This window comes from Ictalurus furcatus, chromosome 18 (assembly GCF_023375685.1).
Source record: "Ictalurus furcatus strain D&B chromosome 18, Billie_1.0, whole genome shotgun sequence".
NCBI lineage: Eukaryota > Metazoa > Chordata > Actinopteri > Siluriformes > Ictaluridae > Ictalurus > Ictalurus furcatus.
Genome location: NC_071272.1, coordinates 7,066,983 through 7,090,847, shown reverse-complemented (window position 1 = coordinate 7,090,847; position 23,865 = coordinate 7,066,983). Strand labels below are relative to the sequence as shown.

The following is a 23,865-nucleotide window of genomic DNA, read 5'->3' as shown; positions in this document are numbered from 1 at the left end:
TTATTGAGTGGAATATGTTTTGGGAAAGGAGAGGGTAGGAAAGGAAAAAAAGGACAAAATGTACGTTAGGAGCAGGGTAACAATGAAAGGGTAAATTGTTTATGGGTAACAAGTGAAATAGTGAGAAGTGGGAAAGAACTGCTAAATTAGGATGTGGGTAAGAAGAAAGTACATCCAGAGATGGGTAAGGAGGAGAAAGGGTACATCGAGAGATGAGTAAGGGGGAGAGGGGGTACATCGAGAGATGGGTAAGGGGAGAGACGGAAATCCAGAGATGGGTAAGGGGGAGAGGGGGTACATCCAGAGATGGTAAGGGGAGAGAGGAAAATCCAGAGATGGGTAAGGGGGAGAGAGGGTACATCGAAAGATGGGTAAGGGGAGAAAGGGAACATCCAGAGATGGTAAGGGGAGAGAGGAAAATCCAGAGATGGGTAAGGGGGAGAGAGGGTACATCCAGAGATGGGTAAGGGGGAGAGAGGGTACATCCAGAGATGGTAAGGGGAGAGAGGAAAATCCAGAGATGGGTAAGGGGGAGAGGGGGTACATCGAAAGATGGGTAAGGGGAGAAAGGGTACATCCAGAGATGGGCAAGGGGAGAGAGGAAAATCCAGAGATGGGTAAGGGGGAGAGAGGGTACATCGAAAGATGGGTAAGGGGGAGAGAGAGAAATCCAGAGATGGGTAAGGGGAGAAAGGGTACATCCAGAGATGGGTAAGGGGAGAGAGGGTAATCCAGAGATAGGTAAGGGGAGAGAGGGAAATCCAGAGAGTGCTAAGGAAGAAAGGGTATATCAAGAAATGGTTAAGGAGATAGGGTACACTGCAAACACACAAGAAGAAAGGTGCACAAGGGAAATGAGCAAGGAGGAAGGGTAGAAATTGGTAAGGAGAAAATGGTACACCAAGATATGGGTAAGGATCAAAGGTAAATCAGAACTGCTGGACTGCAACACCAGGAGCAAAAAAGATTAAGAACCACAGAAAGGACACACTAGCAAAGTCAACCCCACAAGTCCAAGTCTACAGAGGGCAAGATGGATGCCAAGCAAGGGCAGGCAGATTGCACACCAGGCTACCTTCAGCTTGGCTGTCTTGTTCAGGCTGATCATGCTCAGACAAGTCTGTGGTGACACTGAGGGCTTTCAGCACAGCACAGTGAAAATCCTTGTGCGGTGACGCCGAAGGACCAGAGGGACTGACCCTTCCTGATCCTGCCTCAGGTTCTGTACTTCGGCCTGGGGCAGCAGCAGCAGAAGAAGGAGGAGGAGCTGCCAAGAGCTGATTCTCCCCCAAATTGTGATTTGAGGAGCCAGGAGGAGTGGAGACTCCTCCTGAATCTGAAACCAATGAGCTGCCAGACGCATCAACCTGTACTGGAAGCAACAACAATTTTGTTCCAAAAGGTGCTGTGGAGGAGGTACTGAACTGCACTAAGCCCTGAGGAACAACTTCATTTGATAAAGCAACCGTAAAAATGTTAACATCTATATATGTTTATCCAAAGATATGTTGGAAAAAAAAAGGTCAATTACTTATAATGTGTGTAAGAAATGCTGAGATAATTCTTACCTTCTGGTCCTTTCTGTTTGAGCTCCACTTCTTTACGGTACTCCTCCAGCTCCTGGTCGGTGAGTTTATTGAATGGATTCGGTCCAGTCTTGGTGACGATCACGCGAGGCTGGTACTCCTTCTCTATAATAGCTTTAGAGGCTGTCACTAGCTCCCCCTGTAGGTGAAAACCAACAGACAGGTAATACTTATTGATTAAACCCAACAATTTAACGAACTAGCAAGTAAACCACACGTTGTGTATCAGCACACGCAGCATTACCAATAGAAATATACACTACAAAAATGTAAACTATAAACACACACCTCATATTCAAGAAAAAAAGATCATATCTACCAAAGAAAAGCTTGCAGATGTTTAACTAGAATTACAACCAGCGTTGTAGGTATTCTGTACACTGTGGTAACGAGACACCGTTACAAAGATGATGAAATGTTGTGTATGGTTTTTTTAAAAATTATTTATTTTTAAAGCGTCACAGGTGGAGTGATTGTTATTCGACAGGATGTACCTTTCTAACAGACCTAGCAGGACTATAGCTGTCTGAGAGGTCAAGGCCATCGATACACTCCAAACAGTCAGATAGAGGAGCGTCCTGAAATAGTAGACCTTATGAGCAGTGCATAACCCAGCGCCATTAATTAACACACACTCTCTCTTTCAAACACACACACACACACACACACACACACACACACACACACACACACACACACACATATATATATGCATAAAATAACACTTAACAGAAACATTTAATACAAACAGACTCTTTGATAAACAGGCCAGAATGCAGACTAGGTCTAGGGCTGGGCAATATAATATATAATATTGATATAATATAGATATACTTCTTCGATATGTAAATATAATAAATGATGTGATAAATACACTTTTTATTTGAGATTATATAATAGCTACGGTGATATTTATATTTTACAATATACATATACACATATATATATTTTGTTGAATAATTAATTACAAAGGCAAAATTGGTTACATTATCTTGTGTATATTTATACACGTTCATTTAACCATTAAAACCATTAAACCACTTAAATAACCCAGAAAGTAAACATAACAGTGAATATATTAGAATTTCTACACCAAGATACACATCATAACCTGAGTCCTATATCTTCCAGGTAATAAGCGACGTTGGAATAAAATATAAAAGGACGTATAAAATGACGTTTAGCTGAACGTGTGTGGTTTCGTTGTCCTTATCGAAGCTTATATTCTGGAAAACGTACACACAATCTCACGTGTCTGAACACACGAAAACAAACACACACACACACACACACACACACACACACTCCACAAACATGCACTGAGCATTTCCTAAAGAAGCACATGGGACAGACTCAAGCCAAATGGTTCAAGGTCATGCACTGCAATGATCAGAAATCAAAACGTGCTAGTCAAACCACACACAACATTTTCCACTGTAGGTACTGGCACTTTGTGGGAACATTATAAACATTATTCTGTTTTTTTTTTTCCCCATTATCTCATGATTGTATGCCAAGCCAATGCTCCAGTTAGTCCTCTCTTACAGTAGAAAATTTTTAGAGGGGTCATTTTTTTTTTTATTTAAAGATCCGGCTGCTGAATAGTAAATTTTTACTGATTTCTGTTCCGTCTAATTTCAAATGGGGGGAAAAAAGAGGAGAAAAACAAAACAAAAACAGATGATGGGTACTATTTGAGACATAATTTTAAGCATATAATGTAGTTAATTATTCTAAAATAATAATGCAATCGCCATTAAAGATTTAACATCGCTACCTAATAACATATTTACTACTGTTAAAGCAAAAATAAATAAATAAATACATACATAAAAACCTTGTTAGGAAAAAACTAAGTTTATTAATGCAGATGTGGTCTAATATGTAACAAAGTGAAGTGTAAAAATCAGGGCTGCTTCTGAATCTTTGTGCGGGTCAATCTTTAAAAAAATATGTACATAAATGAAATCAAACATAACGTAATGTAACAACTTATGTCACATTACATTCTAACAATGTAAACAAACGTAACGTAAAACGTCGCATAACAATGCAATCTAACACGTTATACCGTAAAATAGCACAAGGTCAGGACATAACGTGAAGTAACTTCATGTAACATAGTGCAATCTAACATGACCTACTTAACAGAAAATAAAACAAAAAGACAATTATTATAGATATAATTAAGATAATAATTATATGGTGCACGGATATGGCTGGTAAACTTGCGCTCTTATGCTTCATGATATGGTTCTATACTACTTTACGTGTTTTAAAAACCACTTCTGAAAGTACAAGCTTTTTTTTTATTATTATGTTTTTATGTAGTCTACGTAAATAAATAAATAAATAAATAAATAAATAAGTCAGTCAGTCAGTCAGTCAGTAAGTAAGTACAATTCGAATAGCCCTGGAGTAAACCAACAACATTTGCCTTAACAGAGTACTTTAGTTAAATAAGAAACATCCATGATTAATGTATTAAACCAAAACTAAATTTAATAATTCTACAATAAGACAAATATTTAGTAGGTTAACGCAACCACAATCAGGGGTACGTCTCAATCAGCTCCCTGGTTCAGCGGCCAGTGCACTGATCAGGGAGTCGGCCATTTTAAGGGCTGTCTCAATCGAAAATCCTTCGTTCGTTCGCTCGCTCCCTAAAAAAAATGTAAAAAAATCCAACAATGCACCACAAAAAACCCAGGAAGCATCAATGCTCACTATGTTCCTTTACTGGAAATGACTTGTGGACGAACTCTCGGCCAAATAAGCAGCTAGTTATCTTGTTGCAGCTCTCAAATGAGCGATTTTTCACTTTATTTGTTGGTTGTTTGAATCTAACGACATTTTAATACTGTTTAATGATTTAAAAAAAAAAAAAAAATCCATCAGCTAACCTACACTCCTGCTTGAAGTAGCGTGACAACAACGAGTGTGATTAAGCTAGCAAATTTACACGGCATATAATGTCAGAAAAATATCGGTCCTGCTCGTCGTCGATGAACGCCAGTAGTGACATTTTACAACGCGAGTATTACGTAGTCGTGCCGCCGGAAACCGAGTCATCGGCGTCTCGATATGTAGTGAGCCAACTCGTGTACACGATGTACTGATTCACCACCTAGGGCGTTAGGGAGCTGATCGAGACGCACCCGAGGTCTGACTAGCAAATAGCAGGCGCAAAACTGGCAATCGTGTGAGACATGCAAACTTAGACTGCACGTTGTATGAAAACGCAGAGACGTCCGATTAATAATTCTAGCTGCTAAATATCAAGGAGAACACAAAAAAAAAAAAAAAAAAAAATATGGCACTGCAAACTAATCAAAGGCAGATGAGCGCCACCCCCAGGGCAGAGGGATGGAAGGGTGTACACACGGTTAGCACAGACGCACACGGTACTTACGTGCCAGATCGTCGCTCTCTGTGGTCAAAGAACAGTTACATAGTGAGTAAAAATGACAGCACAGAGATGGGGAAGGAGGAAAACACTGTGTGTGTGTGTGTGTGTGTGTGTGTGTGTGTGTGTGTGTGTGTGTGTGTGTGTCTCTTCATGGATAGGAATATCTAACAGTGTTGAACTTTTGTGGACATTTGGCTGGTCCTCAAGGAAATTGAAGGTCCTCATAAGGATAGTGAGAGAAACGTGTGCATGTGTGTATGGGTGTGTGTGAATATATACACACAGACCTGGACAAAGGAGCGTTCTACCACGGCCCCCATGAGCAACTGAGACTGAGGTCCTGCTGTCTTGATGTCCTGCAGGTTCTGCTCACGGATCTGCGGTGAACCATGAGGACACATCAGGGTTTTTACTCACACACACACACACACACACACACACACACACACACACACACACTTACTTTAACTAGACAATATATAAATGACTAATTAAAATGCTAGAATTTTCCTTCTTGCAAATGAGAAACACATTTGATTTCAGGAAAGTCTGCAGCTTCCAAAACTCCAGAGATCTTCAGACCTTGTTGCGCATTTCCTGGACCTCCTTAGGATTTGTGTTGAGAGGAACGAACTGATTGGCCACAGCAGCTTGTCGAATGCTCTCCTCCTTCGTCCACTGCAATCATCAAAGCAAAGATTCAAATACATGGAAAATAAAATGACGTGTGGAACACAACTAAGAAGAAAAGAAAAAAACACCAGTAAAAAAAAAATATATATATATATGTATATATAGACAAGCTTAACAGAATAAATACGTCATGCTTTTAAAATTAGAAGAAAATGAAATAAATAAAAATCAACTGATCAAACTGCAGGAATACTCAAGAACGCAGCGAACCAATGATGATGGATTGAATGTTTTTTGGAATATAATTTCGGTCCGTTTCGTATAAACAAGTTGAACTTTGAAGCCCGAGTTCTAGAACTTGAATACGAAATGATGCATTTAATGTCCAGCACGCTAAGATTTAAACCAGACTTTATTTACACTATTAACTATTTAGAATATTTTAACACTTAACTTTCAGTTAATAAAAGCTTGTCTGTTTTCCCATAAACAACGAGTTTATTTCTCATTGCGTTTAAGCAGCATTCGTACCAAACGCGACAGAAAATGAACAGAACGTAAGAAAATCTTAAATATGAGTCATGTAATGCCTAAATATTTGCATTTAAAGCTGGTCGGTTTGTAGATAAAGGACACACAGAGACCGTGATGAGATAAATATATAAAATCTCATGTCCTACAAGCGTCTAATTATGCTGATTTCTAATTGGATGGAGAATAAAATATGATTCCTCTCTGTGATTAGCGGGCGCTAATGTGGTCCTGATGATCTAACGGAGTTTGGAAAGGCGTCCGAACGTTCTTCGTGTCCACCGTCCTTTCCATCGTCATTGATACTCCTGCTGCTGGATTTACCATAAGAAAGGAAAAGAAATGAACAGAAGAGAAGAAAGGAGGAGAGAAACAGACGGCAGTAGAGGATGAGAGGTCGTGAGGAGCAGCGGGTGTGTTTGGAGGGTGGGGGAGTGACGCAGAAGCGGTGTGTGTGTGTGTGTGTGTGATTATCTAAGCAGCAACTGTGAGGCAACTGTAGGCAGTGAGTGTTTTCTCAGGGTGAACATCCAACACACACACACACACACACACACACACACACACAGCAGGGATGGAGTTACGCCCAGTGATGTACAATACAGTTCACCTATCTCACATCATAAATTAATGCAACCTTAACAAACTCCATCTTGAATTCATAATCCATAATAATAATAATAATAATAATAATAATAATAATAATGACCTTTAGGCACTACACTTACACACACTAGTTTTTCCAGACTCTTCGAATCTTCTTAATATCCTGATTAAGACGGAGAATGCGCCGTGAGAAACCAGAGAGGCCGTGCATTCCTACTTCCTATTGTTACCTCGAGACTTATTTTTTTGATCTTGAGATAATAATAAAAGTTTCATGAGATAACAAGCTGAACAATTAGGCTTGAAGATTTGGCAGAAACACGGCACTCATTAAATCCTCTAATCTGATTGTTCAGAAGGCGTCGTTATATTATATTAAAGCGCTCGTTCCTCGGGCCATACAGGAGTTTTTCACAGAGGTTTTTGTTTTGGGGCGATTGTTGTGGACAAAAATGTTTAAATCTGCGGTGCGTTTTTTTTTTTTGCAGAAAACTACTTGAATGTGCACGAAAGACTTTTGCAGGGATGTTTGTTGGTAAACGAGGCCTTTCAGCTGTACTCACGTTCGACGCACGCGAATTGAAGACGGCTTTGGCTGAACGCCCGAATCTGCGGAGAATCTGCGGAAAATCTGCGGTCATTTTGAAAAAAAATCACGAGCTCCTCTGAACTCTGCTTGATTTTGAGTTCGTTTCTGCGATTGAGATATCGCAGTAATCCCGGAGGGACTGGTTTCTATAGAAGTATACTGTCCGGATAGGTTTATTTAACAGAAAGAGTCTCCAGTGCAAGTGTTTAGTAACAGTCAGATCTTCAGAAAAGGTCTTTAGAAATAAGAAGTTCAAATTTTTTCAAGTAACAAGCTGCGTTTTTTTTCCTCTGCAAGAAAGAAAGGGGGGAAAAGAGAGAGATAGAGAGAGAGAGAGAGAGAGAGAGAGAGAGAGAGAGAGAGAGGCGCTGGTACAGGAACGACTGTTCCACAACATTAAACTGTGACTTTAAACAGGTAAAAATGTCTCTAACTCGATAATAAAATAAAATAAACATTTTACATCGAGATGGTGTGAAATAAAACCATGCCACTTGCCACTTTAAGAAAATATTCAGAGCTTCAGAGCGATAACGGGAATTCATTACACCGCCCACTGTTGATTATTTTCTTATAAACAGCATGCTCTGATGTGTTTCATTCCTTAATCCTTACACCGCCACCTAACTGTGGAGTAAACTGGCTAAATAACACGCTAGAAATTCCGCTTTTCACTTAATACCTGACGAACTACCAAAAAAATAAATAAATAGCATCTCTAGACGTTTATCTTCTTTTTTATATGTGTGTGTATATATATATATATATATATATATATATATATATATATATATATATATATATATATATATATATATATATATATATATATATATATATACACACACACACACACACACGCACACAAAAAGGTGACTTTTGCATCATTATTATAAATCAGATTTGACCCAATCAGCAACCAATTCTCATGTAGGATTACATTTTTACGCTTAGAGGACCTTTAAAGATCCAAACATTCCAAGTTATTTGTATTTAAGTATTTATAATAATCACTTTCTCTAGAAAGATTCAGACATAGATGTTTGACGGAATATTAGCTACATTTTTATTATCTCAAGATAACGATAACTAAAAATATATATATATATATATATATATATATATATATATATATATATATATATATATATATATATATATATATATATATTACATCGGTTTGGTGGAATAGAAGGGAAAATAAATAAATAAATAAATAAATAAATAAAACAAAACACCATCAGCACTGGTCTCTCTGGACTCTCAGTGTAATGAACAGCAAATGCATGTTGCTTTAAGCGGTTTAGTGATTTTTTTTTTGTTGTTAAAGAAAAAGCAGTAATAGTTAGCATCAGGCTTGGATACGTAGCATGAATAGCTATGGCTTATGACTTATTTTAGCTCATTGAGAATCCGTATGGGCGTCGAGGGGAAAAAAAAACAACCAGGGAGGACACATGGAATGAACATGTAAATATGAAATACTCACTGATCACGAATAGAGCCTCACAACACAACACTCGCACTCCCCCAACTAGAGATAATCGTTTGGAGAGTTAAGAACTTTCACAAGCTTTCTTTTCTTTTTTTTTCTTTAAAAATCACTTGTTTGTTTGGGTTTTTTTAGTCTTTCAAAAAAAAAAAAAACGAAAAAAAAAAAAAAAACAACACTCATGCTTGGGAACAGATACGGGAATCGGTCATCGAGTCGTAATTCGGGAAGACAAACGCAATACAGGAAACGCAAATAAATAAAGCTCGAAATGAAAATAGAAGCCAACTCAAAAGGCAAGGAGGAGAGGACCCAAAGTCATAAGGACGCAAGCTGTGACTCGAGCGCACATTCGAGTCCACACCAAAAGCAGCAGGGGTTTAAACCTTTTTTAAGCCCCTCCCCTAAGTAAAAAAAAATGCAGGACTCTTATGGTATCGGAGATAATTGGACATTAAAATCTCCAAAAGGTCACATTTTTAATCCTTTGTACAACCCTTATTTTAGTTTACTGAATTATGGGAAGTTGCCCTTATATTGCGTTTCTAAATGAAGGCTGGAATAACGTTAAATGTAACTATAAACGGATAAAAAGTACACCGTATATTTCTTTTAAAATTAATACAAATTTGAAATCATTGCCCAATCGCTGCTGCATGATAGCGATAAAACACTCCGGGACACGCTGTTAACAGAAAATAATCCGACTTCAGGGAGGTAAGAGTGACACTGATTTGACTCTTGATTATTTTCCTATACCGGCATGCCCCGAAGCTGTTTATATTCCTTACTTATCATCAGCACACGTGCAGTTTTAGTTATAAAAGTGCTTGTATATCCTAATGGTTCTTTACTTCTTACTTTTTACCGACTCCTATTAAGTGACCAACATGACCCGTGATTATCACTAAGCCACGCCCAGAAAAAATCTGCTCTACCAAACCAAAAAAAACCCCCAAAAGTGCCAACAAAAGCAAGAAACAAATAAACAAAGAAACAAACAACCAATAACAAAACACAGGTAGGAAAGTAGAAAGAAAGAAGCACAAGAGATCAACATCCAGAAAAACACAACAACATCCAGCCACACCCACTACAGGCGCATGCCACACCCTCCTGGTCCTCCAGGAGACTACCCACAATGCATCTGATCAGTCATGCAACAACAGCATGCACTGGGCAGCTAGAGAGCACCCGGACACACCCATCACCTCAAACCCCATAGGCACAGAGACTCGACAGAAAACGTTTTGTGGAGAGAGAAGACGAAGGAATAATGGACAGGTACAAAGACTAAAAACGTACAAATAAATAAAGTAGTCTGTTGTCGGGGTGCTAGCCAGCTGACCATCGTTCAGTAGCGGTACGGTTCTAAACTATGAACAATAAGGTAGGCACAGACCAAGCAGTTGGTTATACAGCTTGGCACGCAGACACCGGACGAGAGAGACTGCAGCAAGGGTTTGACGTGATCGTGTGTAATGTTCGTCCACACCTTAGTCTTCGCCTTGGGGCTGCCGCTGCCCTCCAGGCTCTCATCGGGGGTTTCATCCGGCCGGCCGGTGTTCAACCAGCGGGTCTTGTCGCGCTGTCCCCGCTGGAAGCTGTGCTTCAGCGGAGAGCGAGCGCCCGAGTCGCTGTCCTCGGCGTATGAGTAGCCCGTGGCGGACGGCGGGATCTCTACGTCGCTGTACTTTTTAGCTTTGTCGCGCAGAGCCGGGCAGCGGTACGGGTAGCCGGTCCTGTAGCCCTGGGAAAGAAGGGATATTGAAATGATGACAAGGGATGTTACTTTGGTATGGGGTCCGTGTGCTGATACCTACACACTGATCTTACTCAGTTGTCCTCGGGACTGGAATCCCGTGGAGCTAAAAGAACCCAAACCAAGCTTTTACAGGTTCGAAGTACTGATAAATATACTGGCTTCAAACAATTCTTACCAAATTATCCAGCATCCGCATGAGGGCTTCGAACTCCTGCTCCCCGACCTGCCACTTGGGATGCGGACTCGGTCCATCGCCAGCGGGCTCTGGGTGACGAGGACGCACTTTGTACTTCAATGGGTCCAACATGACCAGGTTATCAGGGCCACCTGCACTCGCGAGGGTACGGACCTACAAAGCAATAAAAAAAGAAAGAAAAAAAGTATAGTGTTGTATGGTAAGTAGGATTTATGAGAGCTTCTGCAATGCTAGCTGGAGACTCTGGGATTACTAGCTTGGATTCTAGCACAGATCTGCTGCAGTGCTAGGACAGAACTTCTGCAAGGCTACAATAGATCTTCTGCCATACTACTATGAAGCATCTGCCATATTACCATGGATCTTCTGCCGTGCTAGCCTCGATCTTCTGCCGTGCTAGCCTGGTATGTTTACCCTACTACAATGGATCTTCTGCCATGCTAGCATGGCTCTTCTGCAGTGCTAGCCTGGATTCTCTGCAGTGATGGCATGAATCATCTGCAAGACTACCATAGATCTTCTGCATTGCCGCTCTGGGTCTTCTGCCATATTACCGTGATGCGTCTGCCATGAAACATCTGCTATGCAAGCCTGGAACGCCTGTCGTGCTACTATGGAATGTTTGCCATACAACCATGGATCTTCTGCCAGGCTACAATGGATCTTCTACCATACCATACCATCACGAAGCTTCTGCCTTGCTAACACGGCTCTCCTCCCATGCTAGCCTGGAACCTCTGCCATATTACCACTGATCTTCTGCAATTGGTGGATTTTCAACATCTGTAAATGAAAAACTAAATGCAATGACGGCGCATGTTACCTGAATCTCGCAGGCTGTGACCAGGTTGTGGATGTAGTAAAAAGCCTCTTCTACAGTTTCCCCTACTGACACCAGACCATGGTTCCTCAGAATCAGCACCTGAACAACACACACACACACACACGCTGTACCACAAGACCTATTCTAGATCACAGATGAATGAGGTGAAGTTACGGTACCTTGCTCTTCGGGCCGAGGTTCTTCTGTATAAGGATCTTCTCTTCGTCGTCCACCAGAATGCCATGGTAGTCATGGTAGGCCACCTCGCCCAGAGACAGAGCCTCAGGAGAAATGGGCAGGAGGCCACACTTCATAGCCGAAACCTTGATGAGAACATACGGGGGGTCAACTTGAGCAAATGGTGGAAAAATCATGGAACTGTTCCTTCAAATTCTCTGTCTAGCACAGATAATGCTACAAAAGCCCTGCGTAGCGTGTTTGCACATTTCTATCAAACATGGCCAGATGATTCGAGGTTTGTGTGTGTGTGTGTTACCGCTGCGCCAGCAGGAGTGTGGATGTGCACGATGCACTTGATGTCAGGTCGGGCTGCGTATATGGCAGAGTGCAGGGTGAATCCGGCCTGGTTCACGCCCAGGTTAGTGCTGCCTCGGTCCACGATCTCACCCTGCAGGTTGATCTTCACCTGGAAACATGCAGGAGAAAACAGGACGTGAGATTTCTGGGTAAATTCCCACTATCAGCACACCGCTATAGGAAAACGATCGATCGTATACCTATTCCAATAACAGCATGTCAAGGAGCGGTTTAATCCTCTCACACTAGCAAAATATCATTATTAATCAACAATTACTGTCGCAAATGTGTTTTTTTTAATCCTTTTATAGTTACATTTAATGCCGTGGAACACCTCCGAAACAAGTCAAAATATATTTTAGTTTCAAATTTGTCAAGCAAGCCAAAAAAAAAAAAAAAAAAAAAAAAAGAGTCAAGCAAGCCAACAAAGTTTGTTAACCTTATCCAACAGCTGCTGAAAAATAATTGGCCGAGATTTTCACAGTATTTTCACGATACTGTTCCGCGACTGTCCTCATAAATATCAATCGGACCTTTAATAAAGACGCCGCATGCAAATTGTCAAGTCAATTGGACCAAAGGGTTCCGTAGTTAGAGCCGATTGCTTGTTTTTTTCCCTGTTATAGCGCCACCAACTGGTCAGTGTTTGCACATGTCCTCAGATTGGTTCAACTTCGGTGAAAATATAGCGTTCCGTTCAAGAGTTATAGCCATTTGAGAAAAAGTGGCCACACCCACTTCAAATGTGCAGTTAAATCAAAAGGCAGTATTAAGAATACAGTAACAATAAATAAATAAGGTGTAAACGTTGAAACACCCTTTAAAACAAACACTTCCCCCTTGTTTACAATAGAGGGCAGCAGTGACAGAAGGTCCACACACACAAAACCCTAACCTTAGGATCTTGAATATATAGACGGCATTTTTTTCCCTGTGCATTTTCTTGAACGCATAAGGAATAAATCATTTGTGGGGCATGCCGTTATAGGAAAATAATCGGCAATGGAGTGGTGAGATGTAGCAGAGTTCACAAAGTGGATCGTTTTCCTACAATTACTTCCTGACCTGTTATAGCAGCTATAAACATGTCGTTTTCTCACCAGCCTCTCTATACGCTCTCGAAGTTAATAAGACAAAAAAAAAACTCAAAAACAACGCAGCTTGTCATGTTACCGAAACCTCCCTTCCCCCACATCGGCAAACGTATTAACTTACTAACGAAGCGCAGACACTGGAGACTCTTTCCGTAAATGAAAAATAAACATCTCCGTTACAGAAAGCCTGTTAACGACGACACCTATTTAAAACCAGCTGACGTAGCGCGTCGGTCGTATGGGTCCCCACTGTATGGACGAGCTGTTATTATTGAAACGACAGCATTTGTATAAACTCGCGCTACACACTCAGAGCTGCCGTTCTAGAAAATGAATCTCCGCTGAAGTACGGTACATGCGCACGCGTCTTCTGCGTACTCGTCTGCCGAGATAAACAGCGGGAAGTCTGCCGAGGCAAATTCTTTTTCCTTACAACACCACGACCGACGTGATACAAACTCAGAGATGACGTAACGATAACGGTTTCTCCATGTAATAATTTCAGACCTGCGGACAACGAGAGGGTGTGTTTTAGTATTCCGAGGAGAGCTGGACTGAAAGACAAACGCCGCGATAATAAAGATGAGAGAGAGAGACGGGGAGCGAGAGAGAGACGGACGGAGAGAGAGAGACGGATGGAGAGAGAGAGACGGATGGAGAGAGAGAGAGAGAGACAGAAACAGAGAAAGAGAGAGAGAAACACACACACAGAGAGAGAGAGAGAGAGAGAGAGAGAGAGAGAGAGAGAGAGAGAGCTTCTCCTCAGCTTCCACAATGACTTGGCAAAAAAAAGTCATGGCCTATGCAGAACATAAAAGTTTATATATATATATATATATATATATATATATATATATATATATATATATATATATATATATATATATATATATATACACACACACACACACACATACACACACACACACACACACATACATATACATATATACACATATATATATATATATATATATATATATATATATATATATATATATATATATATATATTATATATACACACAAAAATATAATGTAAAATGTGTAATATATTCGGTTAACAAAAACATATTCGGCGTTTGATGTTTTTTGGGTTTTTTTGCCCATCTACCTTCTTTAAACAACAAATTTATGCTGCATAATTATAAAGTTGTTTTTTTTTAAAAATTGTAAAATAGAAATAATCAGCAAAAATACATCTTTATTTCAAACATACAATATTTCTTATTATGAGTGGTTTGAAAACTTTTATTCTTATTCTATGAGAAGATAAGACTATTCAAGATGGCCGCCCCATCACATTCCAGCATTCGGCTACATTATGAAGTGATTGATTCAGTGGAGTCGATTCGGAGTCGAATCGCTTCCTCGCTGCAGTCGAGCTCACTTGGCGACGCTCGGACGCTCTCAGACCTTGGAGCGACTGTCGCATTCTCACCTGCCTAAAGAACCTGGGTTCTGTTCAAACGTTACACACGGTCCGAGGATAAAACGTGTGAGTAAATCAGATCAGAAAATGAATCCGGTGGAGGGGGGGGCGGGGGTGTCTTACCAGGCTGGAGGCGGAGACTTCGCTGTACAGAAGTCCAAATGGGACAATCAGAAAGCGTTCTTGTTCAGAGTTCAGTCTGACCTGAGGACACACACACACACCTTGTTAACTCCCCACATTTTGAAGCAAGTTTAATCCACTTTACTTCCAGATCAGTTAAGGATGCTCGTTTTCCACTAGATTGCATGCATGTGTGTGTGTGTGTGTGTGTCACGCACTCACAGTTAAGTGATTGTAGATAAGCTGAGACCAACCAAACAGGTCCGCCAGACGGTAAAATGCAGCGAGCTTACAGCGCAGCAGCTTCTCTCCTTTCTCATAGGCGATGGAGTCTGAACCTCGGAGATCGTTCACTGGAGTCACCATACCCAGACCTGCACACACACACACACACACACACACACACACACACACACACACAGAGACCTATTAGTGAGAACTGAGCACATTCTCCTGTGCTTGAGAATGCTTTAAATGGATCAGCAGCATGACTCAACATGACAGGTGCTGGATACAAAAGTATTAATGCCTGTATTTTCTCTGGCTCCAGACAAACAAAATCAATGTTTAGGGTTAAAGGCGAGAAGTCTGAAAGGTCAGAGGACAGAGAATACGTGTAGGGTCAAGAGTCTGAAGACAGAGTTCAGGAGAGTGACCTTAAAATAGTCTTACAGAGATAACCCAGGCTCACTGTACAGGGGTGTGTGTGTGTGTGTGTGTGTGTGTATACTGACTCATATTGAGCGCTGCCATGCCTCCCTGCGGGGCAGCGGGGTACATGGTGGGTGTGGTCATGAAGTCGGCGATCTGCTGCAGGGCCAGCAGGCTGGTGGGGGTCTTCCCTTTCTTCATCTGATCGTGGATCAGAGTCTCCAGCTCCTCACAGAAAGCCTGCGACACAACACAACCACACAGCGTCAAATCCTCCGTCCTGAACATGCTGGAAAACTCACAGCTTTCACCTCCGACTGTTACAAAGCGCTGACTCGAGAAAATCCAGCGACGTCGCAGTATTAAAATGGAGCGGAACCGACGCTGGTGCACCAGAAATGTATTCTTGGCATTTTCTCAACCAGTTTACTGAGGAATTTCCCTGAGATGCTTTTTAAACAGTATTAAAGGAGTTCCCACCTACGCCGGACACTTATCGGCTGCCTTTTGGAATATTTCACTCCGCAGTCGGTCTTCCGCTATCGCCGAGCGGCCGACGAAGACCAGAGGTGGGGCTTTTTTTACGAACCTACATAGGTTCGTACAGGAAGTAAATCTGGAATTACTAACGACTCGTTTCAGCTGTTCAGAATCGATTCCTTCTTTTGCGAGTCGATAACTCCGTCTTTGCAGAGGTTTTTTATGTTCACAAACAGCTACATATTTAACACACTACGTGAAAGGTAATATTTGAAAAACCATAATAGGGGCACTTTCAAATAAATAAATAAATAAATACATATCATCTTCCCCAAGTTTACGTTAATTTACAGTAATGCTGTCAAGTAATTTGGAGGTGATGTACCGCAGATATTTTCCTAAAATATAAAAAAGGAGCCTTTAAACTGACCCATCTATAAGAGTGGACACTATTCATGAAAAGGTTAAGTTTTTTTGCCTATATCCATCCTGATGCGTATCGCGTAGCGTAGAAACGTCTTCGAGTATCATGACTCGATCTCTACAGTAACGAGAAATGAACTCCAAACTAGTAGAACGACAAAACGAACACTAGTCATTATTTCTTGGGAAATAAATAAGGACTAGATTCAGGCTGCTATTTCACAACGCGCTGTTGATCTCCTCACAGCTGTGACGCTTCTAAACGATGCTGTAACCGAAGTGTTGCAATATTTGGCAAGCAGCGTGTTAACGCAGGAATAAAACCCATCGGTTCTGTCCTCTTCCCATTCCCCCCCCCCCTCTCTCTCTCTCCGTTCCCACCAGTATGAAGAACCCGATCTTTATGTGCCAGTGACGAGACGCTACATAAACAGTGCGTTATTGTACACACATCCTCGCTCTGACTGCGAGAGCTGACCACTGAGACACACACACACACACACACACACACACACAGAAGGACATTTAGTGTGAGCTGAAAGCACTGCAGTCTCTCACTCCATGAAGAGACTCTTGTTTTGCCTCATCACATGCTGATGGGAAGAGTGGAGTGAATTATACCGAATACACTCGCTGACTTTTACACAACAGCGTGAGCCGCATCATCGGATCGCTGCTGTGTCTTTCAGGATGTCTGCTGGTTTTATAACAGGAAGTTTGGTTTGGTAACCTAACACATCATAATACAGATCTCAATGCCAAGGTAGGCTTGCGTGAGAGCTACCTTAAAATAAAAGCCAGGAAAACGAGCATTTCTACCATTTCAGTGTTGAAGGAGTGTACAGGAGAGAAAAATATCACATCACGTCACATCACGTTACGGATCACGAGAGATATATTTATATATAAATATAGTTTAGCTAATAAACAGTAGCAAAATAAACATAAATTTTTAAACTGAGTTTGAAGATACTTCTCTTTAACGTCTACAAAGACAAAAGAAGATTCAATTAAAAATATATATTATGTAAAATCGACGGCATCCGCTCAGTACTATTTAATATCTAACTATTAAAAATGTCAAAAAATACATCATCACACCAAAGAAACGCTCATCACGTAATCATTTATCACGATATCGATATAATCGCCCAGCCCTATAAGCTAGCGAGTTCGTTTAAGATGATCACCAGGCGCAGCTGCTGTAATAAACTACCCAGCTAGAGTTGGCAAGGATCAGGACACGTATAAGGGTGAGATGAAAATCGTCTGTCTCGCTCTCGATGTCTGTCTCTCTCCCTCACTCTGTTAGTAGTGGTGGATTTCACTATGTCCAAGTGGACTGCCTATTTACTATTAGATTACAGCTGTGTATTTGTTCAGGTGCACATGCTTTCCTGTGCTCACTGTGTGTGTTTGTGTGTGCGTGTGTGTGTGTGTGCGCTGACCGGGCTCTGCAGGATCATGGACACTCTCTTCCTCTGCTCCATCATGTTAAAGTCCTGCCGGAGGTCGGGTGCCATGTTCCTCTCTCTCTGGTACTCGGCACTGGTCTCGTCCACCCGGTCGAAGTAGCGCTCTTTATGGGGCGGGTGTGTGGGTGGGGTGGCCGCCACCACCCCGGCGCCGGAATCTCCGTTCATCCTGCGGTCCGCACCTGCGGCAAGAAAGGGAACGCTATTACACAGCAGAACCGTTTTACTGTTAAAGAAAGAAACAAGCCGTGTTTGTTTAGACAATAACAGAATTGAACTTTCTTTAGGAAACGATCGATTAGAACACGGCGCACGTCCTGACAGACGGCTGGCCGCGAGCCGACGGTTATTTGGTCGCGTTTTCCCTGGGACAACTTCTGACCGCTCCAGCTTCAACAAAACCTTTATCCGAATGCTCACGCGTGATTACACAAGTATTAGTGTTTCGTGGCCCTGAGATCAGCACCTGTAGGTCCGATCTTTCCTAGAACCGACCCGAGCATGTGATTTATTTCAGTACCAGGCTGTACTCTCTCACACACCCTCACACACACCCTCACACACACCCTCACACACACCCTCACACACACCCTCACACACACCCTCACACACACCCTCACACAGGTTTGGAGCAGTACATAGTTATTAAACTGCACAGAAGAGCAAATCTGACGTGTGTGTGCGCGTGTGTGTATGAGTGAGAGAGACTAAAGATTTCAAGATGTTTAGAGTGCATTTGTGAGCATAATGTCTTTGAACCGTGTCCATTAGCACTATTAAAGTGAGGACACAGAACGAGAAACAGAGAGAGAGACAGCGAGAGGTAGAGAGAGAGGGAGAGAGAAAAAGGGGAAGTGAATGACAGCAGAGTTTCTCTGAAATCTATTGCATCGTCTCCGTTCCAACAAACCAGCACAACTCCAGCGCTGCTATAACAACCACACGGACTCTCACAAGCACTCAGTGTGCAGAACTGAGCAGCAGGACCGGTCCGCTCGGGTCAACGTTAAACTCTACAGAAGCTTCACTAAATCAACAACATTTTAATGATGAACAGCTAAATATTTCTAACATGTACATGAATACTGTACGTTTGTGTATTACACGGAGTGTACTACGTGCTCCCCGGACAGGTCACATGACCAGACATTTGACCTGTCTCACTGCCGCTGAACCAGTCGAGGCAGCGAGACTGTCGTGAAGAGGACGTTCTCTGGATCTGGGTGGATCTGCACCGTGGACCACGTACAAATGCAGCTGTGTGCTCAGACACTTGCAGTTAGTGCACAAAGGATTTGACTTCAACAAGCCCGAGCTGAAAGAAAGAAAGAGAGAAAGAAAGGGATGGAGAGGGGGAGGGGGACCAAGAGATAACAGAACAACAGAGGACAAGAGTGCGAAGAAGGAGGGAGAGAAAGAAGAGAATGAAGAAGGAATAAAACAACAAGTTGAACAAATGATAATTGATAATGAGAGAGAGAACGGAAGAAGGTGGACAGAAAAGAGAGAGAGAGAGAGAGAGAGAGAGAGAGAGAGAGAGAGAGAGAGAGAGAGAACAGGAGCATGCAACAAGAGATAGAGCACGGGGGGGGTGGCAGCAGAAAGAAAGAAAGAGAAGGGCAAAACAGTGCAAGACAGACAGAGCTACCGATAGACAGAAAGAAAGAACGAGCGAGAGAACGAGAGAAAGAGAGAGACAGAAAGACAGGAGAGGCAGACAGAGAGAGAATATGTAAATACAGATAGACAGGAGAGAGGGAAAACGAGAGAGAATGACAACGTGGATGAGAGAGAAAACATACAATGAACATGAGGGATCACAGAAGAGAAAAATAAACATGATGGAAGAGACGAAAAACAGAAGACAGAAAGAGAGAGAGAGAGAGAGAGAGAGAGAGAGAGAGAGAGAGAGAGAGAGAGACTGACTATCTGACTCAGCGTTATTGATTGATGGTGTATAATGGGTTTGGGGCTGTTTGGTTCCTGCAGTTTTTGCATTAATGCGTGCATTGGGGGGGTGGGGGGTGGGGTGGTAAGTTGTTGGTGGTAAGTTTTCTATACTGCAATCGACCTGCAGTTTAACACAACTGTCTACCCGTGATGTCGAGTGGACAAACAGCCGGGAGGAAAACAACAAAAAAAAACCACAACAATAAAAATAATTATAATAATAATAATAATAATAATAATAATAATAATAATGATGAAGTGAAGCGTGACCTCTGGCCCTGCAGCACACAACAGCCCCAGAGCAGGAAATAACTAGAGCCTTGTGTAATGAACCCAGCCTCTGGCCAGATGTGTGTACACACACACACACACACACACACACACACACATACACACACACAAGTTGGAATTCTCCTTCATCAAAACTACATTAAATGGATTTATACTGGAATACTCTGAAAATCCTGCAGCTTCACACCCTACTTTTCCAGACATGCATTTTAACGCAGTTCTACACTTCCCCAGATTTTTCAGCGAGCGACAGCCCTGTATTGGAGCCCGACACACTGCTGGTTAAATCTCAGCTCGAATATCTGGCCGCGCATGGTGCTAAAATTTCCTCCCACTCTCAGGCTGGAAGCGCGTGGGACGGGTGCTGCGTTGACGAGCCCGTCTGCATGGCAACCGCACGGATTTCCGGGAATAGATTTCGGTTTCCATGGCGAACCGCGGCGGCTTGCTGGGGTGCGGAAAGTGAGAGGGGTCCGTCGTACCGACGAGCCTGCGTATAAAAACGTCCTGCGGTAAACCGAGTCGGGAAAAAACACAACCGATCCAGAATTTGTCTTCAGAACTGAAGGAAGAAGGAAGGAAGACAGGCATCCTGCTAGCTTTTCTGAGATGTTAGGTCACTTCCTTTAGTAGACACTTTCATCCTGAGTGAAAAGTTCACGCACAGCAGAGCAAACAGCGCTAAAAAAAACAAAAAACAAAAGTACCACCATTTGTGACCCTTTTTCGGTAACTGATTTTAACTAGCTAACATTAGCTGGATAACGCAAATGTACACAGATAAACGCAGATGTCCGCGCATTGCAACGCTAAAAAATAAAAAAATCACGCCGAGAGCACACACACACCCCCTTTACAGACCTTAGCGAGTTAGCTAAATATGGATGAGCGAAGAGTTTAACGAGACCCGTTTCTCAATGGTGGAGGATTAACAATTATTAATTACTCTGTATGATGATGACGCGACGTTGTGTTTCTGCAGTGATCTCATAAACATCAAAACAAATTTCAAAATTATCCCAGAAGTAATGAAAAAGTAATAAAGTTAAAAATCATAAATATCTCCAAAACGCTATATTCTTTCACTTATAGTTCCCTCTCTTGTTGTCCATTCCACTGAAGGACTTCAAGGACACTTTAAAAAGTTCTACTGCTGAAGAAAATCTGCAGGATCAAGCAGTCTAAAGTTCTCCTTTCTTAATTCCCTGATTTTCTCCGTATCCATCTGTCTATATCCTCTGTGTCACTTTTTCTCCTCCTCTCCAGGCGTCCAGCTGGTATGCTCGTAGATGTGTGCCAGCTCCAACTGCTCGAGCCTTGCAGGACTCGCATCTAGCAGGTCTGATCGAGCTTAGCTTGTGAAGAACATCGCGGCAGAAATATAAAATACTCTGTCCCTTGACTTCTGAAACCTTAGGAGTAAAAACAAAAACGAACGACGCAACGTCGATGCTTGGCCCCTAAATATTAATTAAAAATCTGTTTTTTTCCATTCGGAACCTAATTCACGAAGCTAAAAAGTGGTAGCTAATAAAATATACTAAGCTAGTTTGATGCTAATTCCGACGTAGGAAACGTCTTCATGATAGTCGTTACCAAACAAGAGCGTTTCAAATTAGCATGCAAAAATGGAAGAAAAACGTAGAACCTTATAACGACAAAGTCGCAGAGATCGTCGTGCCTCTGGTGAGAGTATGCAGCTAGTAAGGTTAGCTTGCTTTGCTAATCCGTCAACTAAGCGAGTATGATGCCTAGCACATAACGTGCAGGCGAAATCAAACGGCGTTCACGGAGTTAGCGTTGGTAGCTTTCTCGTAGTGATTTGTCAATGTCGAGTTACGCTGCTTTTACTGCACAACTGCTGGTAATCAGGTCTAAGCCCTGCCGATGACGGCACCGAGGACATTCTTTATAAAACCCTGCGCTTATCTGTTTTATTCCTAGACAGCTGTGCAGAAACCCACCATCATCTCCGCTAATCCACACACAGCACCGTTTAATTACAGGCTACGACTTTATTCGGCTTTTTATAGTCCGCGTCGCGGCGTTTCTGGCCAGCGGAGAGTCACAATAACATTCCTGGAACAGCATGTCTACTGTAAAAACATGAACAAATAGGCAATATTAGCTTAGCACTTGCTAGAGTGCGTGGCCAACTTTGCTAACGTTGCTAGCAAGAAAATCCTGGCAGACAAACAGAGAGAAAAACAAAAACAAACAAACAAACAAACAAACAAACAAACAACAAAGCATTTCACCACAGAAATGCTAGGGTATGTTCGTGGTACGATATGCACACCGGTAAGAAAACAGTAACGTGAAAGCGCAGTGCGAGCGCAACTTAATAACTTAACTTTCTACTGGCTCACAAAACCAAGGTTTGCGAATTTCCTAGAGGTCCTGATAACCGACTGCTGGTTTTCCCCGGGTTGCGTCCGTCACGGGACCGGCAGAGAAGGGTCCGCTGTCGTTATACAGTACGATACGGTATGAGAGCGACCACTAGAGACGGAATAAAAAAAGATCTGTTATTTGAAATGTTTTTTTTCCACGGTTTTCGATGTCTCTATTTTAATATTGTTATTTGGAGTGTTACTTTTTGGTTCATTATGTGTGTATATCTTTTATTTACCTTAATATCGATTAATAGCTAATATATATGAATATTTCCAGATTTATGTCATTTAAAAAGAAGTACTGTATGTTTTAGTCAGTTCTGTTTATTTTTGTAATAAAGTGCAACACTGTTTTACGTTGAGCATTATGTTTTCATTCAGTATCAATTTTAAAAACTAATTGGTCCATTAACGGGTTATCAGCAGGTATATACCGCCCGACTTAGTTATCGACCTCTGGTCTTTCCTACGTCCTTTCCCCTTCAGTGAATCGGCATTTCCGCCAGTCGGTACACTCAACTAAAATAAACAGCTAAACCAGAACACATACTTACTTGGTTTTCTCAAAAATACAACACCTGATAAACAATCTTTAACGAGGTTCCATATTCTTCGTTATCGCCACTCATCGATATTTATAGTACGCATTGTGACACTTCCATCAAAAATTAACGAATGGAATTATTATTCCCGTCACACCGAGGCTTCACCGTCGTGATTTGATTTACACTGAATCTCACTCCTGTTCTGACCAGGTAAACGTGTCCCTACTGCTACGTACTGTATTATTTATTTATTTATTTATGCGTGTTATATAACAGCAGTAGGTGTAAAAGGCTTCAGGCTATCTGACATGTTGTAAAGAGCACCCTGAAACACGTTCAGATAATAATTATAAAAGGATTGACGGCTACAGAGTACCGCATCCACCTACACCTCTTTGGCTCTCTCGCTCACACCCACACGGGCTACTCTGGGATTTTAGAACAAAATGGCAAAACCATCTTTCAAAACACTCCAGCCTCTGACGAATGCCGCGTGGGCAGCGGCGCTTTTTATCCACAGTGATGGAGAGGATGGAGCGAAGGAGTCCGACACAGTTTGATGACTTTATCTGATTTAAGTCACCAGGTTTGATGATATGGGTGGATCTAGAAACGACGTAGGTCAAAACCGATTGGTCAAATGCGAGCATCAAATAACGCTGTCCTGTCGGAAAGATTGTAATTACGAGGTGAGCGCTTGACCGGCATCTCGGTGTCGTATCTTTGTATGAGCCCGGACTTTCTGAAGTGAGGGGCGGGGGGGGTTGATTGGGGCTGTGTCAATAATAAAAAGTCGTTATGGTAAATAAACTGCCGTGTCCTAGATGTAAACTACTTCC

General features: G+C 41.9%; 1 protein-coding gene across 3 annotated transcripts in view; it reads right to left on the bottom strand.

Moving 5' to 3' along the window:
• Positions 1-23,865, bottom strand: part of add1 (adducin 1 (alpha)) — a 37,277-nt gene that overhangs the window by 5,533 nt on the left and 7,879 nt on the right. For 2 of the 3 annotated variants that reach the window (XM_053648511.1, XM_053648512.1), the window contains exons 2-14: positions 17,818-18,026; positions 15,550-15,706; positions 15,038-15,189; positions 14,816-14,896; positions 12,127-12,276; positions 11,810-11,953; positions 11,631-11,729; positions 10,787-10,960; positions 10,342-10,596; positions 5,578-5,673; positions 5,283-5,372; positions 1,569-1,725; positions 1,076-1,372 (exon numbers count right to left, since the gene is read on the bottom strand). In XM_053648511.1, coding sequence (XP_053504486.1) covers positions 1,076-1,372; positions 1,569-1,725; positions 5,283-5,372; positions 5,578-5,673; positions 10,342-10,596; positions 10,787-10,960; positions 11,631-11,729; positions 11,810-11,953; positions 12,127-12,276; positions 14,816-14,896; positions 15,038-15,189; positions 15,550-15,706; positions 17,818-18,012 — 2,047 coding nt within the window. In that variant the 5' untranslated portion in view covers positions 18,013-18,026. The remainder of the gene's footprint in view (positions 1-1,075; positions 1,373-1,568; positions 1,726-5,282; positions 5,373-5,577; positions 5,674-10,341; positions 10,597-10,786; positions 10,961-11,630; positions 11,730-11,809; positions 11,954-12,126; positions 12,277-14,815; positions 14,897-15,037; positions 15,190-15,549; positions 15,707-17,817; positions 18,027-23,865) is intronic. The other variant, XM_053648513.1, reaches the window with a different exon arrangement.